The sequence below is a fragment of the Euleptes europaea genome, chromosome 7, assembly GCF_029931775.1.
Source record: "Euleptes europaea isolate rEulEur1 chromosome 7, rEulEur1.hap1, whole genome shotgun sequence".
NCBI classification, from domain to species: Eukaryota; Metazoa; Chordata; class Lepidosauria; order Squamata; family Sphaerodactylidae; genus Euleptes; species Euleptes europaea.
This window is the reverse complement of record NC_079318.1, coordinates 55,833,960-55,852,399: the sequence shown is the minus strand read 5'-3', so window position 1 is coordinate 55,852,399 and position 18,440 is coordinate 55,833,960. Positions and strand designations below refer to the sequence as shown.

General features: G+C 41.1%; 1 protein-coding gene across 4 annotated transcripts in view; it reads right to left on the bottom strand.

Annotated features, from left to right (window-relative positions):
* The window catches only part of MTA3 (metastasis associated 1 family member 3), a 162,099-nt gene that overhangs the window by 21,170 nt on the left and 122,489 nt on the right, over window positions 1-18,440 (bottom strand). For 2 of the 4 annotated variants that reach the window (XM_056853108.1, XM_056853109.1), the window contains exons 17-18: window positions 16,425-16,456; window positions 7,979-8,133 (exon numbers count right to left, since the gene is read on the bottom strand). In XM_056853108.1, coding sequence (XP_056709086.1) covers window positions 7,979-8,133; window positions 16,425-16,456 — 187 coding nt within the window. The remainder of the gene's footprint in view (window positions 1-7,978; window positions 8,134-16,424; window positions 16,457-18,440) is intronic. The other 2 variants (XM_056853111.1, XM_056853110.1) reach the window with 1 other exon arrangement.

Below are 18,440 nucleotides of genomic sequence, written 5' to 3'. Positions count from 1 at the left end.
GGTTTCAGAATAAAGGGATTAAATCATTTTAACGCTAGAACTGGTGGAGTTGGAGAAACTGGGGAAAAGGGGAGTATTGAAGGAATCATTGTGATAATGTACAAGATCTGGGAATAATGGAAGGCTACTTTTTATTTTGATCCAGAATGTAAAACTTTATAAAACATGAAACTTTAGAATGAAATTAATGCTAGGATCAGTATATGTTAACGAAGGCTAATAATACTTTATTAAGAGGTAGATGGAGGTGATGGGGAAGTTGTCATATTTTTTATGTTTAATGGTAATTAAGACAACAATCAATATAATTGCGATTGTGATATTATTTTTACGCTGTTGTCAAAATTATGGAGAATTTATAGCTTTAAAAAATCAATAAAAATTTATATATATGACAAATCTGAAGAAGAACCCTAAAACATTCCTAGTGCCAAAACAACATTCCTGAAGAGCTTAAAGACCATGTAAAGAACAGATTTGCATTACTAAGTTCAAGTGAACGCAAACCAGAAGAACTATGGGTTGAAACTAGAGATATTACCAAAGAAGAATGTGCAAAGACTATTCCTGTAGTCAAAAGAAATGAAAAACCTCGATGGATGACCAATGAAACTCTTAAAATTGCTAAGGCAAGACGAGAAGCAAAAGGTGACAGAAATAGAATCAGAAGTCTAAATGCAACATTCCACTGACTTGCACAAAGAGACAAAGAGAACTATTATAATACCCAGTGTAAAGAAATTGAAGAGACCAAAAAGGAAGAACAAGATATGTGTTCCACAAGATCCAAGAAATCAAGGAGAAATTTGAAACATGGTAAGCCATGTGAAAAGATCAACAAGGCAATACTTTAACTGGACAGGATAAAATAAAGATGGAAACAATATACTGAGAATTTATATAAAAGAGATGAAAGGATGACAGATTCCTTCAAAGAAGAACCTTTTGAAGCAGAGTCTAAAATTTTAGAAAGTAAAGTTAAAATGGCATTCAAAGCAATTGGGAGAAACAAAACACCTGGAATAGATGGGATATTAATAGAGCTATTTCCAACCACAGAAACTGAGTCCATCAAAATCTTAACAAAAATATGCCAACAAATATGGAAAATAAAACAATCTCCCACAGACTGGAAACACTCTAACTACATTTCAGTTCCAAAAAAGGAGATGTCAGAGACTGCAGCAACTATAGGACCATTGCATTGATTTTTAATGCAAGTAAAGTGATGCTCAAAATCCTACAGCAAAGACTGTTACCATATATGGAACAAGAAATACCAGGTGTTGGATTCAGAAGAGGCAGAGACACTAGAGATCATATTGCAAATTTACGTTGGTTACTGGAGCATTCAAGAGAATCAGCTTGTGTTTCATAGATTACAGCAAAGTTTTTGACTGTGTGGATCATGAAAAGTTATGGTTGCTATTAAAAGAAATGGGTGGGCCATAACATCTGACTGCAACCTATAACGAGGTTACTTTTAGAAAAGAATGGTTTCCAGTTAGCCAATGTGTCAGATAAAGATGTATTTTAGCTCCCTATTCGTTTAATCTATATGCAGAACATATCATAACTTGGAAGCGACTTGATGGCATTAAATACACACACACTGTATAGATGCTAGCCCGCAGTAGCGGCCTCGCGTGCTTTCCCTTTGGCCGACTCACTGGGCTGTGGGGTCTCCTCGGCCTCAGACCACTCAGCCGGGGAACTGGAGCTTCCATCCCCGTCTGAGTCCGCCAGGGTTGTGGGCTCTGCGCAACCAGCCCTACCCAGGCAATCCTTCCCGGCCTCCACCCCATAATCCCTTTTATATGGTCCCCCCCGAGCTTACAAGGATCAGCCCTGCTTCTGTCAGCCTGGGCTGCCCCACTCGCCCCGCCCCGGTCTCGCCCACCCGACGATCAGCTGGCCGGTGGGTGGGTGGGGCGGTTGGCGCACAGGCTCGGCCCTGTCCTGTTGGCCAGCGGGCTCCTCCCGGCACGCTCTCCTCGACTCTCTGGCGGCTCATCCCCCCGGTTGGCATCCTGCGAGGCAGAGAGGATAGGCCGGTAAGGTCGCGCCAAGCTGGCTCAGCTGCTCCTGGCCCTTGCAGGTGGAGCCTCCTCTGTTCCCCCCCCCGGCTCCAGCCGCTGGGGAAAGCGGGATGGGGGGCAGACCTTCCGGGCATGCCCCACCCTGGCTCTTCGCTCTCTCCGGGGCTGGCCTGGCTACCAGCTCTCCCGGCTCTTGGGTAAGTCGCCGGGTGGGGGAAAGGCCCGCGCCAGGCCTTGCACGGGCCGTCGCGGGACACACACATCCTCAGTTTTGCCCCTGACCTGAATGACTATTAGGCCTTGGAAATCAACTCTCCTGGGGCTGGAAGGGACTGCTGGGGGAGGGGAATGCAGGAAGATTCCTCAGTCCTCATCCCCACAGAATGTGAAATCCAACACACTGCAGTAAAATATTTAAGACATGATATCCAGTCATCCAATGTCTTATCATTCACTTTATTTGCTGTTTACCATTCATGCTTTATGGAGTTTAAACAAAGTTAAACTGTCATACAGACTTAAAATGTTCCTGAAGTTCTCGCTAATTCTAAATAAATTTCCTATATTTTGAACTTATATAAAACCAAGAGTGGCAATTTAGCACAATGAAGCCAATTTCTAAAACACAGTAATTCCCTGCATTAATCTAAAAAAAGACATTTACAATAGAACCTATATTACAGTTATTTCATGTGAGGGCAGAAAGCCTAAAATGAGTCTTTATACTACACCTGAGTTAGCAAAACACTGCTAATTTAAGACATATTATACAGATTCATAACACCATGAAGTTCTCCCCTTTAAAGTAGATATTAACAAGTCACAGCAAAATTTCTTATTGTGGGCAGCTTTTGAAAGATGCAATTTAACCTGCACAAAGTGGCAGCACCTTTGTTTCCACCTGGCCCATTCTAAGGCAGGAGCCAAGATTCTAAGGATGGGCTCAAATATACATGCCCCTCACATCACTTCTAGCTGAAGGGAAGCAGGAGTCAGCAAGCATGTATTTTACCCCCTGCTCCATCATTAGGTACACTCGTCTTGCACCCGTCCATACTCTGGCATAACATTTGAATGGGGCCAAATGTTCATGGTTTCAGATAATAGCTCTAAATCGGTGTTGTGATATATGTGATATGTGAAAACCATCACTTAATATCTGAACCAACCCTAACTTCTGTAAAAGTGTTGCATAAGCATATTCAGACCCGTCAAAGGTCTTGCATACACGCAGCAGCCAAATACAGACAAACTGCCGATGTAAACTGCTATGTAAAGGGGCTCAAACTCTGAGTTAGGGAACAGCAGACCCTGAGCCAGGACAGTCAGACCTTTAATATTAGAAAGAGCTGCCAGTAACTCGGGGAAGCTGGTGCTTAACACTTTGGTGAAATTATCTGCCTTTCTTCTGCAATCCTGCCATGTTTCTCCTTCAAGAAAAAAAAATCCCAGTTAGATACCCTGATGCAAAAGATCAGAACCATAGACAAATCCTGTCTGTCACAGAATGACCTCATCTCACTGTCCTACTGCTCTTCTCAGCAAAGAGAGGTGGGAGGAACGACACCCTTATCTATGCAGTAGGTCTTACAAAAAGGTATTTTTAAAAAGGAAGGAAGGTCTATAGAATTTGTGACCTAGCAGTAGTGGTCCCACAACACATCTAAAGGTCGTGACCTGTTTAAAGACCACTGGCCTAAACTGATGTAGCATAGTGGTTAAAGGGAGACTTATGAATTGGGAAATCCATGATTCAATGTTCACCTCAGCCACAAACTCTTTAAATGACCTTAGACAAACCAATGTCTCTCAGTCTCAACCCTCCAAATAATTCTAGCACTCCTTAAATAACTGTTGTAAGGATCGAGAATATTTGTCATGTACTTTGAACAGGTATGGACCATATAAATTCTAAGTATGATTATTATCATCATGTTATTGCACAGTTTCCTCAGGTTTGGAGAACTGAGATTATCACAGAAATACAATGAGGGCCAAAATATATATTTTCCCTGGACCAAATGGAAGCTGGAAGAGGCAATTTAAATTAGGAAAATGGCAATGAGCACAGTGCTCATAGCCTGAATCAGCCCACCACCCATGTCTGCTTTTATTTATGTGTTTGTTTATCAAATCATTTATTTAACTTATACCCCACTTTTCTCCCCAGTGGGGTCCCAAAGCAGCTTACATTGTTCTCCTCTCCTCCATTTTATCCTCACAACCATGTGAGGTAGGTTAGGCCAAGAGGGTGTGACTGGCCCAAGGCCACCCAGAAAGCTTCCCTGGAAGAGTGTGGATTTCAACCTGGGTCTCCCACATGCTAGTCTGACACTCTATCCACTAGATCACACTGGCTTTTAGCTTTTAGAAAACTTCAGATCTTAATTATAAGGCCCAAGGCATCATTACAAACATATTAAATGACAACATCAATATGTTTGTTATATAAGCATATGGATGGCCCAGGCTAGCCTGATCTCGTCGGTTCTCAGAAGCTAAGCAGGGTCAGCCCTGGTTAGTATTTGGATGGGGGACCACCAAGGAAGTCCAGGGTTGCTGTGCAGAGGAAGGCACTGGCAAACCATCTCTGTTAGTCTCTTGCCATGAAAACCTCAAAAGGGATCGCCATAAGTCGGCTGCGACTTGCAGGCACTTTACACACACACACATGATCCAAAGAAGGATGTCAGTGATTCCATGAGGTTCTAGGCAATATGGTAAGCTTCTTTTGAAAAAGCAGATTGTGAAATGGCATGGTAGTCCAGCTGTTCAAAGGTGGAGAAAAGTCAGAAATTCCACTGGGCTACAGGTCATTTGCTTATTTTTAGTTGCCTGGAGTATATAAAACAGAGGGCACAGACGGTTTAAATAAGTAAATGCCTATTAATTACCAACAGTGGCATAAACCCAGCCGTGAGTAACAGTGCAATCCTAAGCAGTTACACCCTTCTAAAAAAGTTGAATTCAGTGGGCTTAGAATGATGTAACTCTGCTTAGGATGGTACTTCACTCTGCTTCTTACAATTTCATGAGCTATCTGTGCAACAATGTTTCATTAAGGAAAACAATCATCCCACTTATGTCCTGGTGATACATCGCTGTGTATAAAAGCCCAAATTCTTGGACCAGCTGGGCATGTACTGCTATGATAGAGAAGTGTGCGGGTCTTTTTACGCAAGTCAATACTGCCATTAAACATCAGTGATTTTCTGGCACCAGTAAACTCAGCTATACAGAAACAAATAACTCTAGATGTCATTGTTAGTGTCCTAAAATATCCTGCATGTTGCTAATTTGAGCACAAATGGTATTTCCCAAAAAGAAACTCTCTGCATATAATAAAAATAATGGCATCAAAAATATTTATACATGAATATGATCAAAACCAGACTGAGTTTGAGTTGTTACTGTCCAAAATGTTCTGGTACCCTACGTGTGTTTTCGAGGCCTTATAAATGCACATCTTATGCTGGTTTTCCAATGGTTTTATTGCATGGGTTGTTACTTTGTAAGTTGCCTCAGGCATCATATATATTTTCTAAATGATTAAATAATGCAACTAAGTAGAAGAAGAAAAAGAAAAAGAAGAGTTCGTTTTTATACATTACTTTTCTCTACCTTTAGGAGTTACAGTGCATTCCTAAGGAAAGTTACTCCCGTCTAAGCACATTTAAATGAATGGGCTTAGACTGGAGTAACTCTCCTTAGGGATTCATTGTTAACAGTGAATCCCTTCCCTTCCCTTCCCCACCCCACAAGACATCTTCTGAGGTAGGTGGGGCTGAGAGAGTTCTAAAAGAACTGTGACTAGCCCAAGGTCACCCAGCAGGTTTCATGTGGAGGAGTGGGGAAACAAACTAGTTCACCAGATTAGAGTCTGCCACTCTTAACCACTACACTATGCTGGCTCTAGGGAAGCTCCTCACATCAGTCATCATGAGTGGAGCTGCCCATTTATCCAAGCCATTTATGCCTGTTTATGCAAGCACCTGGATGTTATTCTCCCTCTTAAAAACCTTCCAAGCTACTTGAACAAATAAAACTGTGCTGTAAATGTCTGTGCAAAGTACTTGTGTACAATTCCACATAAGAGATGAATAAATCTAAAATAAATCAGCTTGAAATTCCTGCATTTAAAAGATTGGGCTGCATCCTCAAATCATCAGAGGTTTGCATGAGAACGGAGGGATTTCCATGGCAATCAGGGCACTAGAAACATCTCCCCTCAAACATTTTATTGCCAGTAAATAAGAATGGAAATATGCTTTAATTAAAAGCCAGAGCAAAAGTAGCATGCGGAAATATGCTACTTTGGGTTCTTCATACAAAGATAAATCAAAAAGCAGTCAGCAATAAAATGTCAGGGTGAAATAAAACCCCCACAGAATATGCTTAAACAGAACTGCATTTGCCTTTTAAAAGTTAGCCACTTTTAGAGTAGGCTGAGAGACTCTTCCATTCAGCAGAAGCAAAGAGAAATTCTTAATGGATAAAAGAGAGTACATAAACAGGAATCTATATGTTTACCTGTAAAATATCTATTTTTATGAGTGGAAGATGTACTGAAGGCCATATACATTGTTCTACCCCACCCATTGGGATATCCAGCTGACCAGGGTGGAGGGGACCCTCACCACAACACTTTCCTCAAGTGCAATGCTTTATTTTTTGCAACAAGTATCAACAGCTTACATTCGCTGACATGTGAAAAGTAAAGGGAGACTCCTTTGAGGAGGGGCTGTTTTGCAGACCTGGGGGTGGGGGTCAAATACCTGGAGTCTAGATTACTACCACCCACCACCATAGATCATTTTAACCAGACATTCTCCTATCTAAAAAGAAACTCTTGTGCTTTAGATGGAAATGTTCATTTAATTAATTTTAAAAACCCTAATGTCATACATTTTTTTTTTACCTATGTTTAAAAAATGGCGGTGTATTCAGTGGAGTGGATCCAACCTTCCTCTATGGAGTCTTCCTCCAGCCTCCAATGGAAGAACCACTTAGTTGGAGGAGGGATCCTTAGGCTAAAGGAAGGCATCAACCTTTGCTTAGTGGTGTGGAAGGACAGTGGTAGGATCCACCCCATTTTGGCTACAGTTCTGATTTCATGGTCACAAGAAGACATGACAGAATATTGGGCTTTATATGGGAAACAGCCTTTATTTCAAGCATACAATGACTGTGTTAAAGATGTCAGGACCATCTGAAATACTAGGTAAAAGATACCTATTGCATCCAGAGGTCTATAAAATTATGCATGGTCTGGAGAGAGTGGACAGGGAGTTTTTCTCCCTCTCCCATAATACTGGAACGTGGGGTCATCTACTGAAGCTGGAGGGTGACAGATTCAAAACAGATAAAAGGAAGTATTTTTTCATACAACGCATAGTTAAATAGTGGAACTCCCTGCCCCCAAATGTGGTGATGGCTGCCAACTTGGAAGGCTTTAAGAGGGGAGTGGACATGTTCATGGAGGAAAGGGGTATTCATGGCTACTAGTTACAATGGATACTAGTCATGATGCATGCCTATTATCTCCAGGATCAGAGGAGCATCCCTGTTATCTTAGGTGCTGTGGAACACAGGTAGGACAATGCTGCTGCAGTCATCTTGTTTGGGGGCTTCCTAGAGGCACCTGGTTGGCCACTGTGTGAACAGACTGCTGGACTTGATGGACCTGGGTCTGATCAAGCAGGGCTTTTCTTATGTTCTTATCCTAGCCTTCATACTGGTTGAAATATTCCTGAAACTACTGTGGTAGTGCTCAACAAAGACTATTCCTGCAGGTATGAGATGAAGTAGGATTTAGTTTATTTATCACATGTTTATTGATCACGTGTATTGAAGACCATTCAACCTTTGTTTTTCCAAACATTATGCAGCAATCTACCGTCTTGATTTTGGGAGGCTCCTGACTTCCCCCTTCCTCTTACCTGGTCTCTTCTGTAGCAATAAAGAAACCATCGTCAGGAGCATTCAGCCAGTTTTGTCTCTGCCTCTTGAGCAACGGTGTAACACTTGGCATAAGGTCACTTGTCCCAACTTGCAAGGTTTTGCCATTGGATGTATAGAAATCATGTGCAGCTTGCTGAAATCGTTACCAAAAAAAAATCAAGAAAGATTTTTAGAAACCTGGGTTACAATCCATGGGAGACTGCTAATTTGCTTCTGTTTTTTATGGCCATACAGCTTCTCCCATGTTATGCAGGAGTTGCCTTACAAGTCTGCCCACAAGTGCACATGCACACACACACACAAAACACTATAACAGGAATGAGCAAATGTTCCATATTTTGTTTCTTTTTATACTGGTTTGGGGTTCCCTTTTTTGTTTGTTTGTTTTTGCGCTACTGGCTTTGTAGGTTGGTTTGTACCATCTATACACATGCTTTACGCAGTATTTATCATACAATGTGTGTCATGTATACATATAATTTGTGTATAATATTGATGTTAAAATTCATATATTTCATGGGGAATATTGGAAATGACACAAAATTTTAAAAATCACTGGTTCAATTCACAAAAGAAAGCAGTGAATTTGAAATTAGGAGGCAGTAGCCCCCAGTATGTGCACATCTATCAACTGTCAGTCATGCATTGGGAGAACATTTTAAATATTGAGTTCAACATTCAGTAATCCATTCAGTTCAACAAATAGCAATCCTATGAACATTTACACATGAAAATTACACATGAAAATTCCACAGATTTCGGTATGCTTACTCCCAACAAAGTGTGCATAGGATTGCATTTGCAACATCTAATCTGGAAGTAAAATTTCATTCACTCTGCATTCTGTAGCATCCCCAACAGGCAGATTTAGTAGCCTGGGGACCAATATTAAGCTGATGGGTCCCATCATTTGGACATCACTGCCATAGGCACTGCTGATGTGATGTGTGTTATGTGCTGTCAAGTCATTTCCAATGTATGGTGACCCTATGAATTAATGACCTCCAAGACATCCTATCGCTAACAGCCTTGCTCGGGTCTTGCAACCTAAGGATCTTGGCTTCCTTGATTGAGCCAATCCATCACATGTTGAGTCTTCCTCTTTTCCTGCTGCCTTTCATTTTCCCCAGAACTATTGTCTTTCCCAATGAGTCTTGTCTTCTCATGATGTGACCAAAGTACGATAGCCTCAGTTAGTTGTTTTAGTTTCTAGAGAGAGTTCAGACTTGATTTGATCTAGAACCCACTGATCTGTCTTTTTGGAAGTCCAGGGTATTTGTAAATCTCTTATCCAACATCACATTTCAAATGAATCAACTTTCCTCATGGTAGCTTTCTTCATTGTCCAACTTTTACACCTTTACATAGTAATGGAGAATACTATGGCATGAATTATCTTGATCTTGGTTGCCAGCAACACATCTTTACACTTAAATGTCTTTTCAAGCTCCTTCATGGCTGCCCTTCCCAGTCTTAATCACCTTCTGATTTCTTGGTTGCAGTCTCCCTTTTGGTTTATGGTAGAACCAAGGAATAGAAAACCTTTAACAATTTCAATTTCTTCATTGTCATCCTTACAGTTGTGTAATTCTTCAGTAGTCATTACTTTTGTCTTCTTGATATTCAGCTGCAATCTTGCTTTGTAATTGTCTGCTTTAACCTTCATCAGTAGTCATTTCAACTCTTCACTATATTCTGTAATGTGGTGTCATCTGCATATCTCAAATTGTTAATGTTCCTTCCACCAAGTTTCACTCTACTTCATCTAACTCTAATCCTTCCCTTATGATATGTTCTGCATATAAATTGAAGAGATAGGGAGATATAATGCATCCTTCAAAAGATACTTCTTTGAAGGAATCTGTCATCCTTTCATATCTTCTGTATAGTTCTTCAGTATATTGTTCCCATCTTTTCTTTATTTTATCCTGTCTAGTTAATGTATTTCCATGTTGATCTTTTAGTATATCTAATCATGTTTCAGATTTCCCCATGATTTCTTGGATCTTGTGGAACACATCTCTTGTTCTTCCTTTTTGGTTGTTTTTTACTATTTCTTTACATCAACATGTGCAATAAAGTGGAATGCTGCATTAGAGTTCTGATTCTGTTTCTGTCACCTTTTACTTTTGCTTCTCATCTTTAGCAGTTTTAAGAATTTCATTGGTCATCCATCGAGGCTATTCATTTCTTTTGGCTACTGGAATAGTCTTTGCACATTCTTCCTTGAGAATATCTCTGGTTTCACCCCATAGTTCTTCCAGTTTGCATTCACTTGAACTTAGTAGTGCAAATCTGTTCTGTAAATGATCTTTAAACTCTTCAGGAATGTTGTTAGATTGTATTTTGGCACTTTGAATGTTTGGGTGATTTTCTTCAGTTTTATTTTAATTTTTGATATTAACATACTCATAGTCTGCACCATAATCAGCTCCTGGTCTTGTTTTAGCAGAGAGAAAAGAGTTTCTTCAGTTTCTGCTTCTGATGTAATCTATTTGATTTCTGTATTGGCCTTCAGGTGATGTTCACATATATAATCATCTGTTCAGTTGCCTGAAACATGTGTTTGCAATGTGTTTGTCATTTCTAGAGTAAAACATTTCATAATTTTCTGACTGAAAATGTCCTAATCCAGTCCACTTTAGTCCACTCATTCCCAGGATTGTGATGTTCCATTTCTCATTTTATGATTATGAGTTTACCTTGATTCATATTTCTCACATTCCATATTCCTATTATATATGTTGAAGAGCTTTGGACTTTATTTTTGATCCATGCACTGCTGATAGTTGGTTGTATTGGGTGGTGGAAAGTGAATGGTATTCCTTTATCTGAACCTGAGAAAGTGCCAGTAGGACCCATTACACTGAGAAATGGGCTCTGGAAAAATGCAGACAACAGCCCTTTTGCTATTGTTCCACAAACATTAGCTCTTCTGGCTGTTGTCTTCCCTCCAAACATTAGTCATTAAATTAGGCTTCTAGTAATTTTAGCCATTAATGTCTACTAGGGTTGTGCATATCGACAAACCCAAACTGAAAATAAACCTGAAATTAGCCGTTTCAGTAAATTTCGGCTTTAGGGTTTACCAAACGTGAAAACCTGGGGATAAAGCCGAAGCCGAATAGGCGACTCCTGAAATAAGCCGAATAGATATTTGGCTTTTCAGGTTCAGCTATTTGCTTTTGCTCAGAGCCATGGCTCTATGCTTTATCCCCCCTTTCTTTCTTTTTTTGAGTGGCTTTGTTAGGGCCCCAACTATGGTCCCACTATGGTCCCACTTTTGAGATGGGAATTGTGTAATCGGAGCCAACTTGGTCTGACCAGGTATATCACACAACAGAAGACTAGTCTGCAGGTAGAAGAGTCATTAAAAGACATGGCTCACCCATTCTTGTCTGGAGGGATATATCTTCCAAATAAAAAGAGCCAGCTTCAACAGCTGCTGACACCACCAGGCTTCCAAAGGAGATTTCTTCATTCACGTGGATGAGCAATCTCCTTCAGGCAGCCCCCGTGGTCGAGACTTTGGCTAGCTCCAATCTCACCACTCTCCCACTTCCGAAAACCTGCTATCAAACTGAAGGTCGCCCTGAGTATAGGCCTCACTTCCCTGCAATGGTGGCCATCTCTTGCAATCAGATTTTTCATGACCACAATAAAGGACTGCTCACAGGATGTCACTTGCCACCCAAAAGGAATGTTTTCCTAGCCTTATTTCTCTTGCATTTAAGCCTTTCCCCCTCCATTTGGAAACTCATTGCATGGACATCATGCAAAGTGACCCACAAACAAAGGCAGAGCCCAGAATCTGAGGCACCAGCCTGGAATTCCCTCTTTCTGCCAGGCCTCGGCAATACTGAACTTTTGAACCTGACAGACAGCTTGGCTCACGCAATTTAAATGGTTGCAGGATGGGGGCAACCACTTTGCGGGCCCATAAAATTGGACCCCCTGTCCCAAAGTTCAAAAAACTTGGCTGACTGTCGAAGGAGAGTCCCTTGCAGCTACGCTGCAAATTTGGGGACTCTACCTCCCAAAATGCCCCCCCAGGAGCTTCAAAAAACTCCCCATTGACTATAATGGGCTTGAATTTTTCAGGAAACTTGAAAATAATCCAAATACTTATATTTACCGGTATGGGTATTTGGCTTATTTCGAGTTTAATGAAAAAATTGGACCAAAAAAACCCAAACCCAAAATGTATCGAAATTTTTTTTTTTACAACCCTAATGACTACTAATGGGATGCTTAAGTGCCTCTTTTATTTATAATATGTGAAGAAATAAGAAAGATGCCACCCAAAAGACAGACTATCCCACTGAATGCTGTCATTGCATTTGAACAGATCTGAATTTTCTTCCTTTCCCTAGATTTAACAGCCATTGGCTATTTCATCTACCATTTCACACTTTAAAAAGGGGGAAATGAAATGTAATTTTTCCTTGAAAAGAGAAAAGTTGCCACATCTCTCATGCAATTGACCAATCTATTTGACAGCAGATAATGCAGTATCTTTGGTTCTTGTAGGTTATCCGGGCTGTGTGACCGTGATCTTGGTATTTTCTTTCCTGACATTGCGCCACCAGCTGTGGCAGGCATCTTCAGAGGAGTAACACTAAAGGACAATGTCTCTCAGTGTCAAGTGTGAGAGACATTGTCCTTCAGTGTTACTCCTCTGAAGATGCCTGCCACAGCTGCTGGCGAAATGTCAGGAAAGAAAATACCAAGACCACGGTCACACAGCCTGAATAACCAATGAACTCTGACCGTGAAAGTCTTCGACAATAATGCAGTATCTGCTTCTCAGAAAGTGCCTTTAGCTGTTTTATCCAGGGAGTGATATATTTATTTTATGCAGTATTATTTGTGGACATGCTAAAACAATGTGGGCTAGGGAGTCTACTTGATCTGGACAAAATGGGCATTTTCGTTGTTCTGATTTTAAATCTCTTACATTTCTTCCAAGGAGCTCAGGGCAACATGAGTCTTCCCCCCCACTCACCATCCTCACTCCCATTTCTTGAAATAAGTTAGAATGAGACCAAGTGACTCAACCAAAGGCATCCACTGATCTTCTTGGCTGAGTAGGGAGTTGAACCCAGATTTCCCCAGTGACTTTAACCACAGCAGCACATTTGCTGTAGTTCAGTCTTGCTGCTTTTGGGCAAAACACAGCTAGAGTAAAATCTGATCATGGAAGAATGAGGAAAGAAAGACAAAAGGCATCAGAGGGAACAGACCTCTGTGCTTGTTAAGCTAAAGCAGAATATCATAAGAACATCACCTCCAATACTTGATGCATCTCTAAAGCATCTACAAAGCACATCAGCCCACAGCACATTGATCAACAAGCTTGCTGACATGGACTTATATGATGTCAAATATAGTGATCCTATTTACAGTTTTAGCAGTATCTTTGCACTGTTGATGCAAAGCCACTGAAAGAGGAAGAAAGATATTCCATGTCTAGTTGTTTTGTAATTCAGTCTGTCTGCAGTTTCATTCTGTCAAAATGAGGTGTTGCTCTGTTTTCCTCTAACAAGTTTTGCTGGTTTCTCTGCACGAAAAAAAGCTGAAAGAGTAATATTTTGTATTGCTGAAATATCAGGCTTTTTCAATAGCCCAAAATTGGATTCAGGCTGATTGTATGTGTGGCCAATCTAGGATCACTTGTGCTTCATAAAACATTTGGCAAAAGGATAATTTAAATGTGTTTAGGCAATTCCAGTGTGATTTTTAAAAACTTGCAGCAAAGTAACATTAACTTCTTTAATTAATGCTTTTATACCCCATGATGTAGGATCCAGCCATTAATTGACTAAAGTATTATAATCTATAACCCTATAAATGCTTATTAGGACAGAAAGTGCAATTGAAAACATGAGAACTTGCTTATGAGTACACACGCACAGGTAAGTGCTGACTGTGTCTAGAAATTATGAACAATGGAAGATTCAATGGAGATATCTGAGTGGTACAACTGATAAATCTAGATATTTGTAGTTTGTAAATGTAAACATTTGGGTACACTTTTGATAACAGGCTAAGTAGAAATGGGGAACCTATGATGTCTTGCAGTGGAGGAATCTCATTTCCCAGTCCCTCTCCCCCTCATGCTTTCATGTTTGCCTTCTCCAAGCAGTGGGTGCAGCCTCTCCCCTTTCTTTCTCTTCCTTGCAGTATCTGGCAATCTCTGCCTCCCCCCTTCCTTCTTCACCCACCAACCTTTTGTTATTCCTCTTCCACATTTACATCTTCAACTTTTTCACCTTTTTTGCTCCTTACTTCCTCAACTTATCTTCATGTTCTCCTGTCTTTTACCTTTTTAGTCCAACTCTCCCATCTCCCCTTACTGACACAAACTGAAGCTTGGAATTCTCAACAAAGTTGGTTGGGTGTTGTCTAGCAGCCTCCAAAATGTCCGCTGAGATCTTAAATGTAGTCTTGCTAGATCTCATCAGCACACATTTCCATAGGTGGAAGGATTTATGCTTGTGGAGTGCAATTTTCTTTCCTTCCCCTTCTAGTAGTAGCCTGAAATGCCCCCCAAAATCTTGCCCCCCATAGATTTTTAACTGATTTTTAAGCTTTAGAGAGCAAAACTGACAATACTGTAGATTAAAACGCCAAATAAAATGCTGAATATCAAAACCAGAACATTTGCAAGGGAGTAGGATGTAAAAAAAACCCTGACGTTAAATGTGGAAGAATTATATGATATTAATAACAAGAGCCAACATGTATATACAAAACACTTCTCAAATTGGATTGCATTTTAATTTACTACTGTCACCCGCTATGTATGACAAATTTAGGATTCCCAGTTAATGTTCTTCAAAGAGCCAGGTGGAGACACTGTAATGATGTCATGTCAACATTAACATGAGCAGATCTCCTAATCATCAGGAAATATGCAAATGATTGGTTATCTTAATTTAATAAGAACCACAGACATCTGGACTCTCTAAGACTGTGTGCAGCTCTGTGCAATTTTGTTGTTTTGCAGAAAGTCAGGGTAAGGTAAAGACCAAACTCTCAATAGAAGATTTATTTAGAATGCGAGTCATCAAATTACTCAAATTTTGAATGAGCATCTGGGTACCTAAGTATCAAGTGGGGAGAAAGACATGATTCTAATGTCACACAGAAAGACACTCTGAGGCTAACAGTGTGATCCTAAACAGAGTTACCTCTTTCTAAGCTCATTAACTTCAATGGACTTAGAAGGGTACAACCCTGCTTAGGATTGTACTGTGAGTTTACTAGTGCTTAGAATGATGTGCCTATACAAGTATGCAACTATGCATATGGATGCATGCAAATACATACTCAGACACAATCTGTATTGAGCTCTGTGAACAGATGAAGAAAGATTTTAACATCCAAATGCTTACCACCTCATTACCTGTGGTTACAGAATATGGCCATAAGCTAGGATTTATTACCTGGTTTCTAGTAACTCTAGTAATTGTATCTGAACATAAGAAGCCTATTTTAATCCTTTCTTGCATGGTATCATCAGTGCCAGGGTAGAGTCACAGCTGCAGAATCCCTCCCCCTCAAAAAAAAAAAACACAAAAAAAAAACCCTCTTGTTTCTCCTGTAATGGTTGGCTCCCCCTGGCAGCTGACAAACTAGTTCCAAGCAGACGCTGGTTAATTTCCAGCTAGGGCTGTGCATATCGATAAATCTGAACTGAAAATAAACACAGAAAAGGTCTTTTTGGCTTCTTTCGGGTTTAATTAAAGCTGAATATAAAATCAGGGAATCAAGCCTAAGCCAGACAGCCAATTGCTGAAAAATCCAAATAGGCTTTACCATGCTTTTCTACGGAGGAAGGGGGCAACCACTTTGGGACCCCATAAATTGGACCCCCTGCCACAAACGTTACTAAATTTTAGGGTTCATGCAAGGAGAGTCCCTTGCAGCTATCCTGAAAATGTGGGGACTCTACCTTGACAAATACCCCCAGGGCTTCTCAAAAAAATTCCATATATACTATAATTGACCCTAATTTTTCGGGAAACCCAGAAATAAAGCCAAAATACCCATTCACCAGTATGGGTATTTGGCTTATTTCAGGTTTACCAAAAAAATCGGGCCAATAAACCTGAACCCAAAATTAACTTTTTTTCTTTTCTTTTTTTGCACACCCCTATTTTTGGCATCTCCTATACTAATTGTGGCTAGTTCAGTAAATCACAGTTTAAACTAACTGTGGTCAATTGTGGTGTTTATATTCAGGATGAATCTCCAGTGTACAAATTCAACAAATTCACCACTTCATATTGGCTCCCACTATGTAGCACATAATGAAACTATACCACAGATTTTACCCTCCTCAGCTGAAGAACATAAAATAGTCCTATAATCACCATGTTTCCAAACCAAATATAAAGAAAACAATAGTGGAAAACTTACCATTTTTGTTCCATGTGTATGACTGGATAGTCCTGAAAAATAACACCAAGTATTATTTGTTGGTTTATTTGAAACATTTATACCCCTTGCTCCCACCACACTCTTCCCAACATGGCATCCAGACCAAAATTAAAACGATACATAAAACAGAAAATAACAAACAATTAATGATCCACTCTAAAATAATTCAGCTTTGCAGTTATAAAGTTCTTTAAAACAAAAATCAGCAAGAACAGAAAAACAGAACTAGGAACAATATAAATAATGCAATATAAAGAAGAAGAAGCTCATTAGTCAAACTAAGGACAGGGAGAGAGACCACATAACCAGCACAAATATATATACAAAACAAAGAAATATTTTTGTGTGGCATGAAAGTGCAATGGCCTAGGTGTCAGGCAAAGGATTTCTTGTTGAGGCACTGTAGCAGTAAGAGTCCTGAGCTGATGCTTACCCCGTTTTAGTTAGGAGAGAGAAAATCCTTTTTCATACAATGGTCCTGCACCACTCAGCACTCTATAGGCAACAAGGTAAATGCTTAAGTCTGTTTAGCTTGGAAAGAAGGTGGTTAAGGGGAGACATGATAGAGGTCTATAAAATTATGCATGGTATGGAGAGAGTGGATAGGAAGAAGCTTTTCTCCCTCTCTCATAATACTAGAACATGGGGTCTGCTGAAGCTGGAGGGTGGCAGATTCAAAACAGATAAAAGGGTGTATTTCTTCACACAATGCATAGTTAAATTGTGGAACTCCCTTCCCCAGGATATGGCGATGGCTGCCAACTTGGAAGGCTTTAAGAGGGGAGTGGACATGTTCATGGAGGAGAGGGCTTTCCGGCATAATGCCGAATTGGGGGGTGTCTTGGAGCAGGCTACTTACTGCAGTCCCCCCACCCTGGCCATTCTTGGCATGCAATAACCACCCCATGATACTAATATTATGATGACGTTAGCATACAATCAAACACACGGAGACAGTAGCTGGAATGGAAATGGCCACAACTTTATTGGTTACAGCATCAGGCATTGGTGTTGCATAGGGGCTGGATCCAAGGCATCGGCCCAACTCGCATACTGGCCGATGCACCCTACTCCCAGCCCACCTGCTGGAGGTAGCCTGAGATGGCAGTATGTGGGACCCGCTTGGGCGGCAGCCTGCTGTGTGGGTCCCCTGCCACTTGGCGGGAGGCCACCACCCAGATAGCCCGCAACTGGGCATGTTCTATCCTGACAGCCCCCGACTGGACATGTCCAATCCTGACAGCCCCCATCTGGGCATGTCCAATCCTGACAGCCCCCGACTGGGCATGTCCCTGTTCCGAGCCTCCCCCCAAAACCCCTTATTAGGGTCCCCAGAATGGGGGGAAAGGGGGCACACAGGCTGCCTTTCCCCCCCCCCAATGGATCCGGCCCCATGCCAAAACCGCCAAGAGTTGTGACTAATTTGACATAACAACCAAACAGCCCAAGTATAGGGAGGGAGGGCGGGACAAATTAGAAAGCCAATTCAGCTTGGCAAGGGGGACGGCTTCTTTAAATAACTAGCTGGAGGAGCGAGTGTGAAAAAACTCATGCCTGAGCCTGCCTGCTGCCCCCCGCCCCTATTAACCAAGGGCCTGATTGGTCATTTGCAATGTAGGGCGGGCCAGGAAGGTATGCAGCAGGACGGGGAAAATTCCCGCTGGAGTTACAGAAGCCACGGCTGCTTCTCCGGCTTCCACTCCAGCAGCCATTATGTGGCAGCAGGCTGCCCACCTGAGACGTTGACACCACAGACAAGCCCCTGAACCTTGTGCCAGCTCCCCACCCCTCCCCAGCATATGCCAGAAACTGGGCTTATAGATAATTCTACGCCTTGCTATTCCTGGCTATTAGTAAACATGGATACTAGTCATAATGCATACCTATTCTCTCCAGGATCAGATTAGTATGTCTATTATATTAGGTGCTTTGGAACACAGGCAGGACAATGCTGCTGCAGTTGTCTTGTTTGTGGGCTTCCTAGAGGCACCTGGT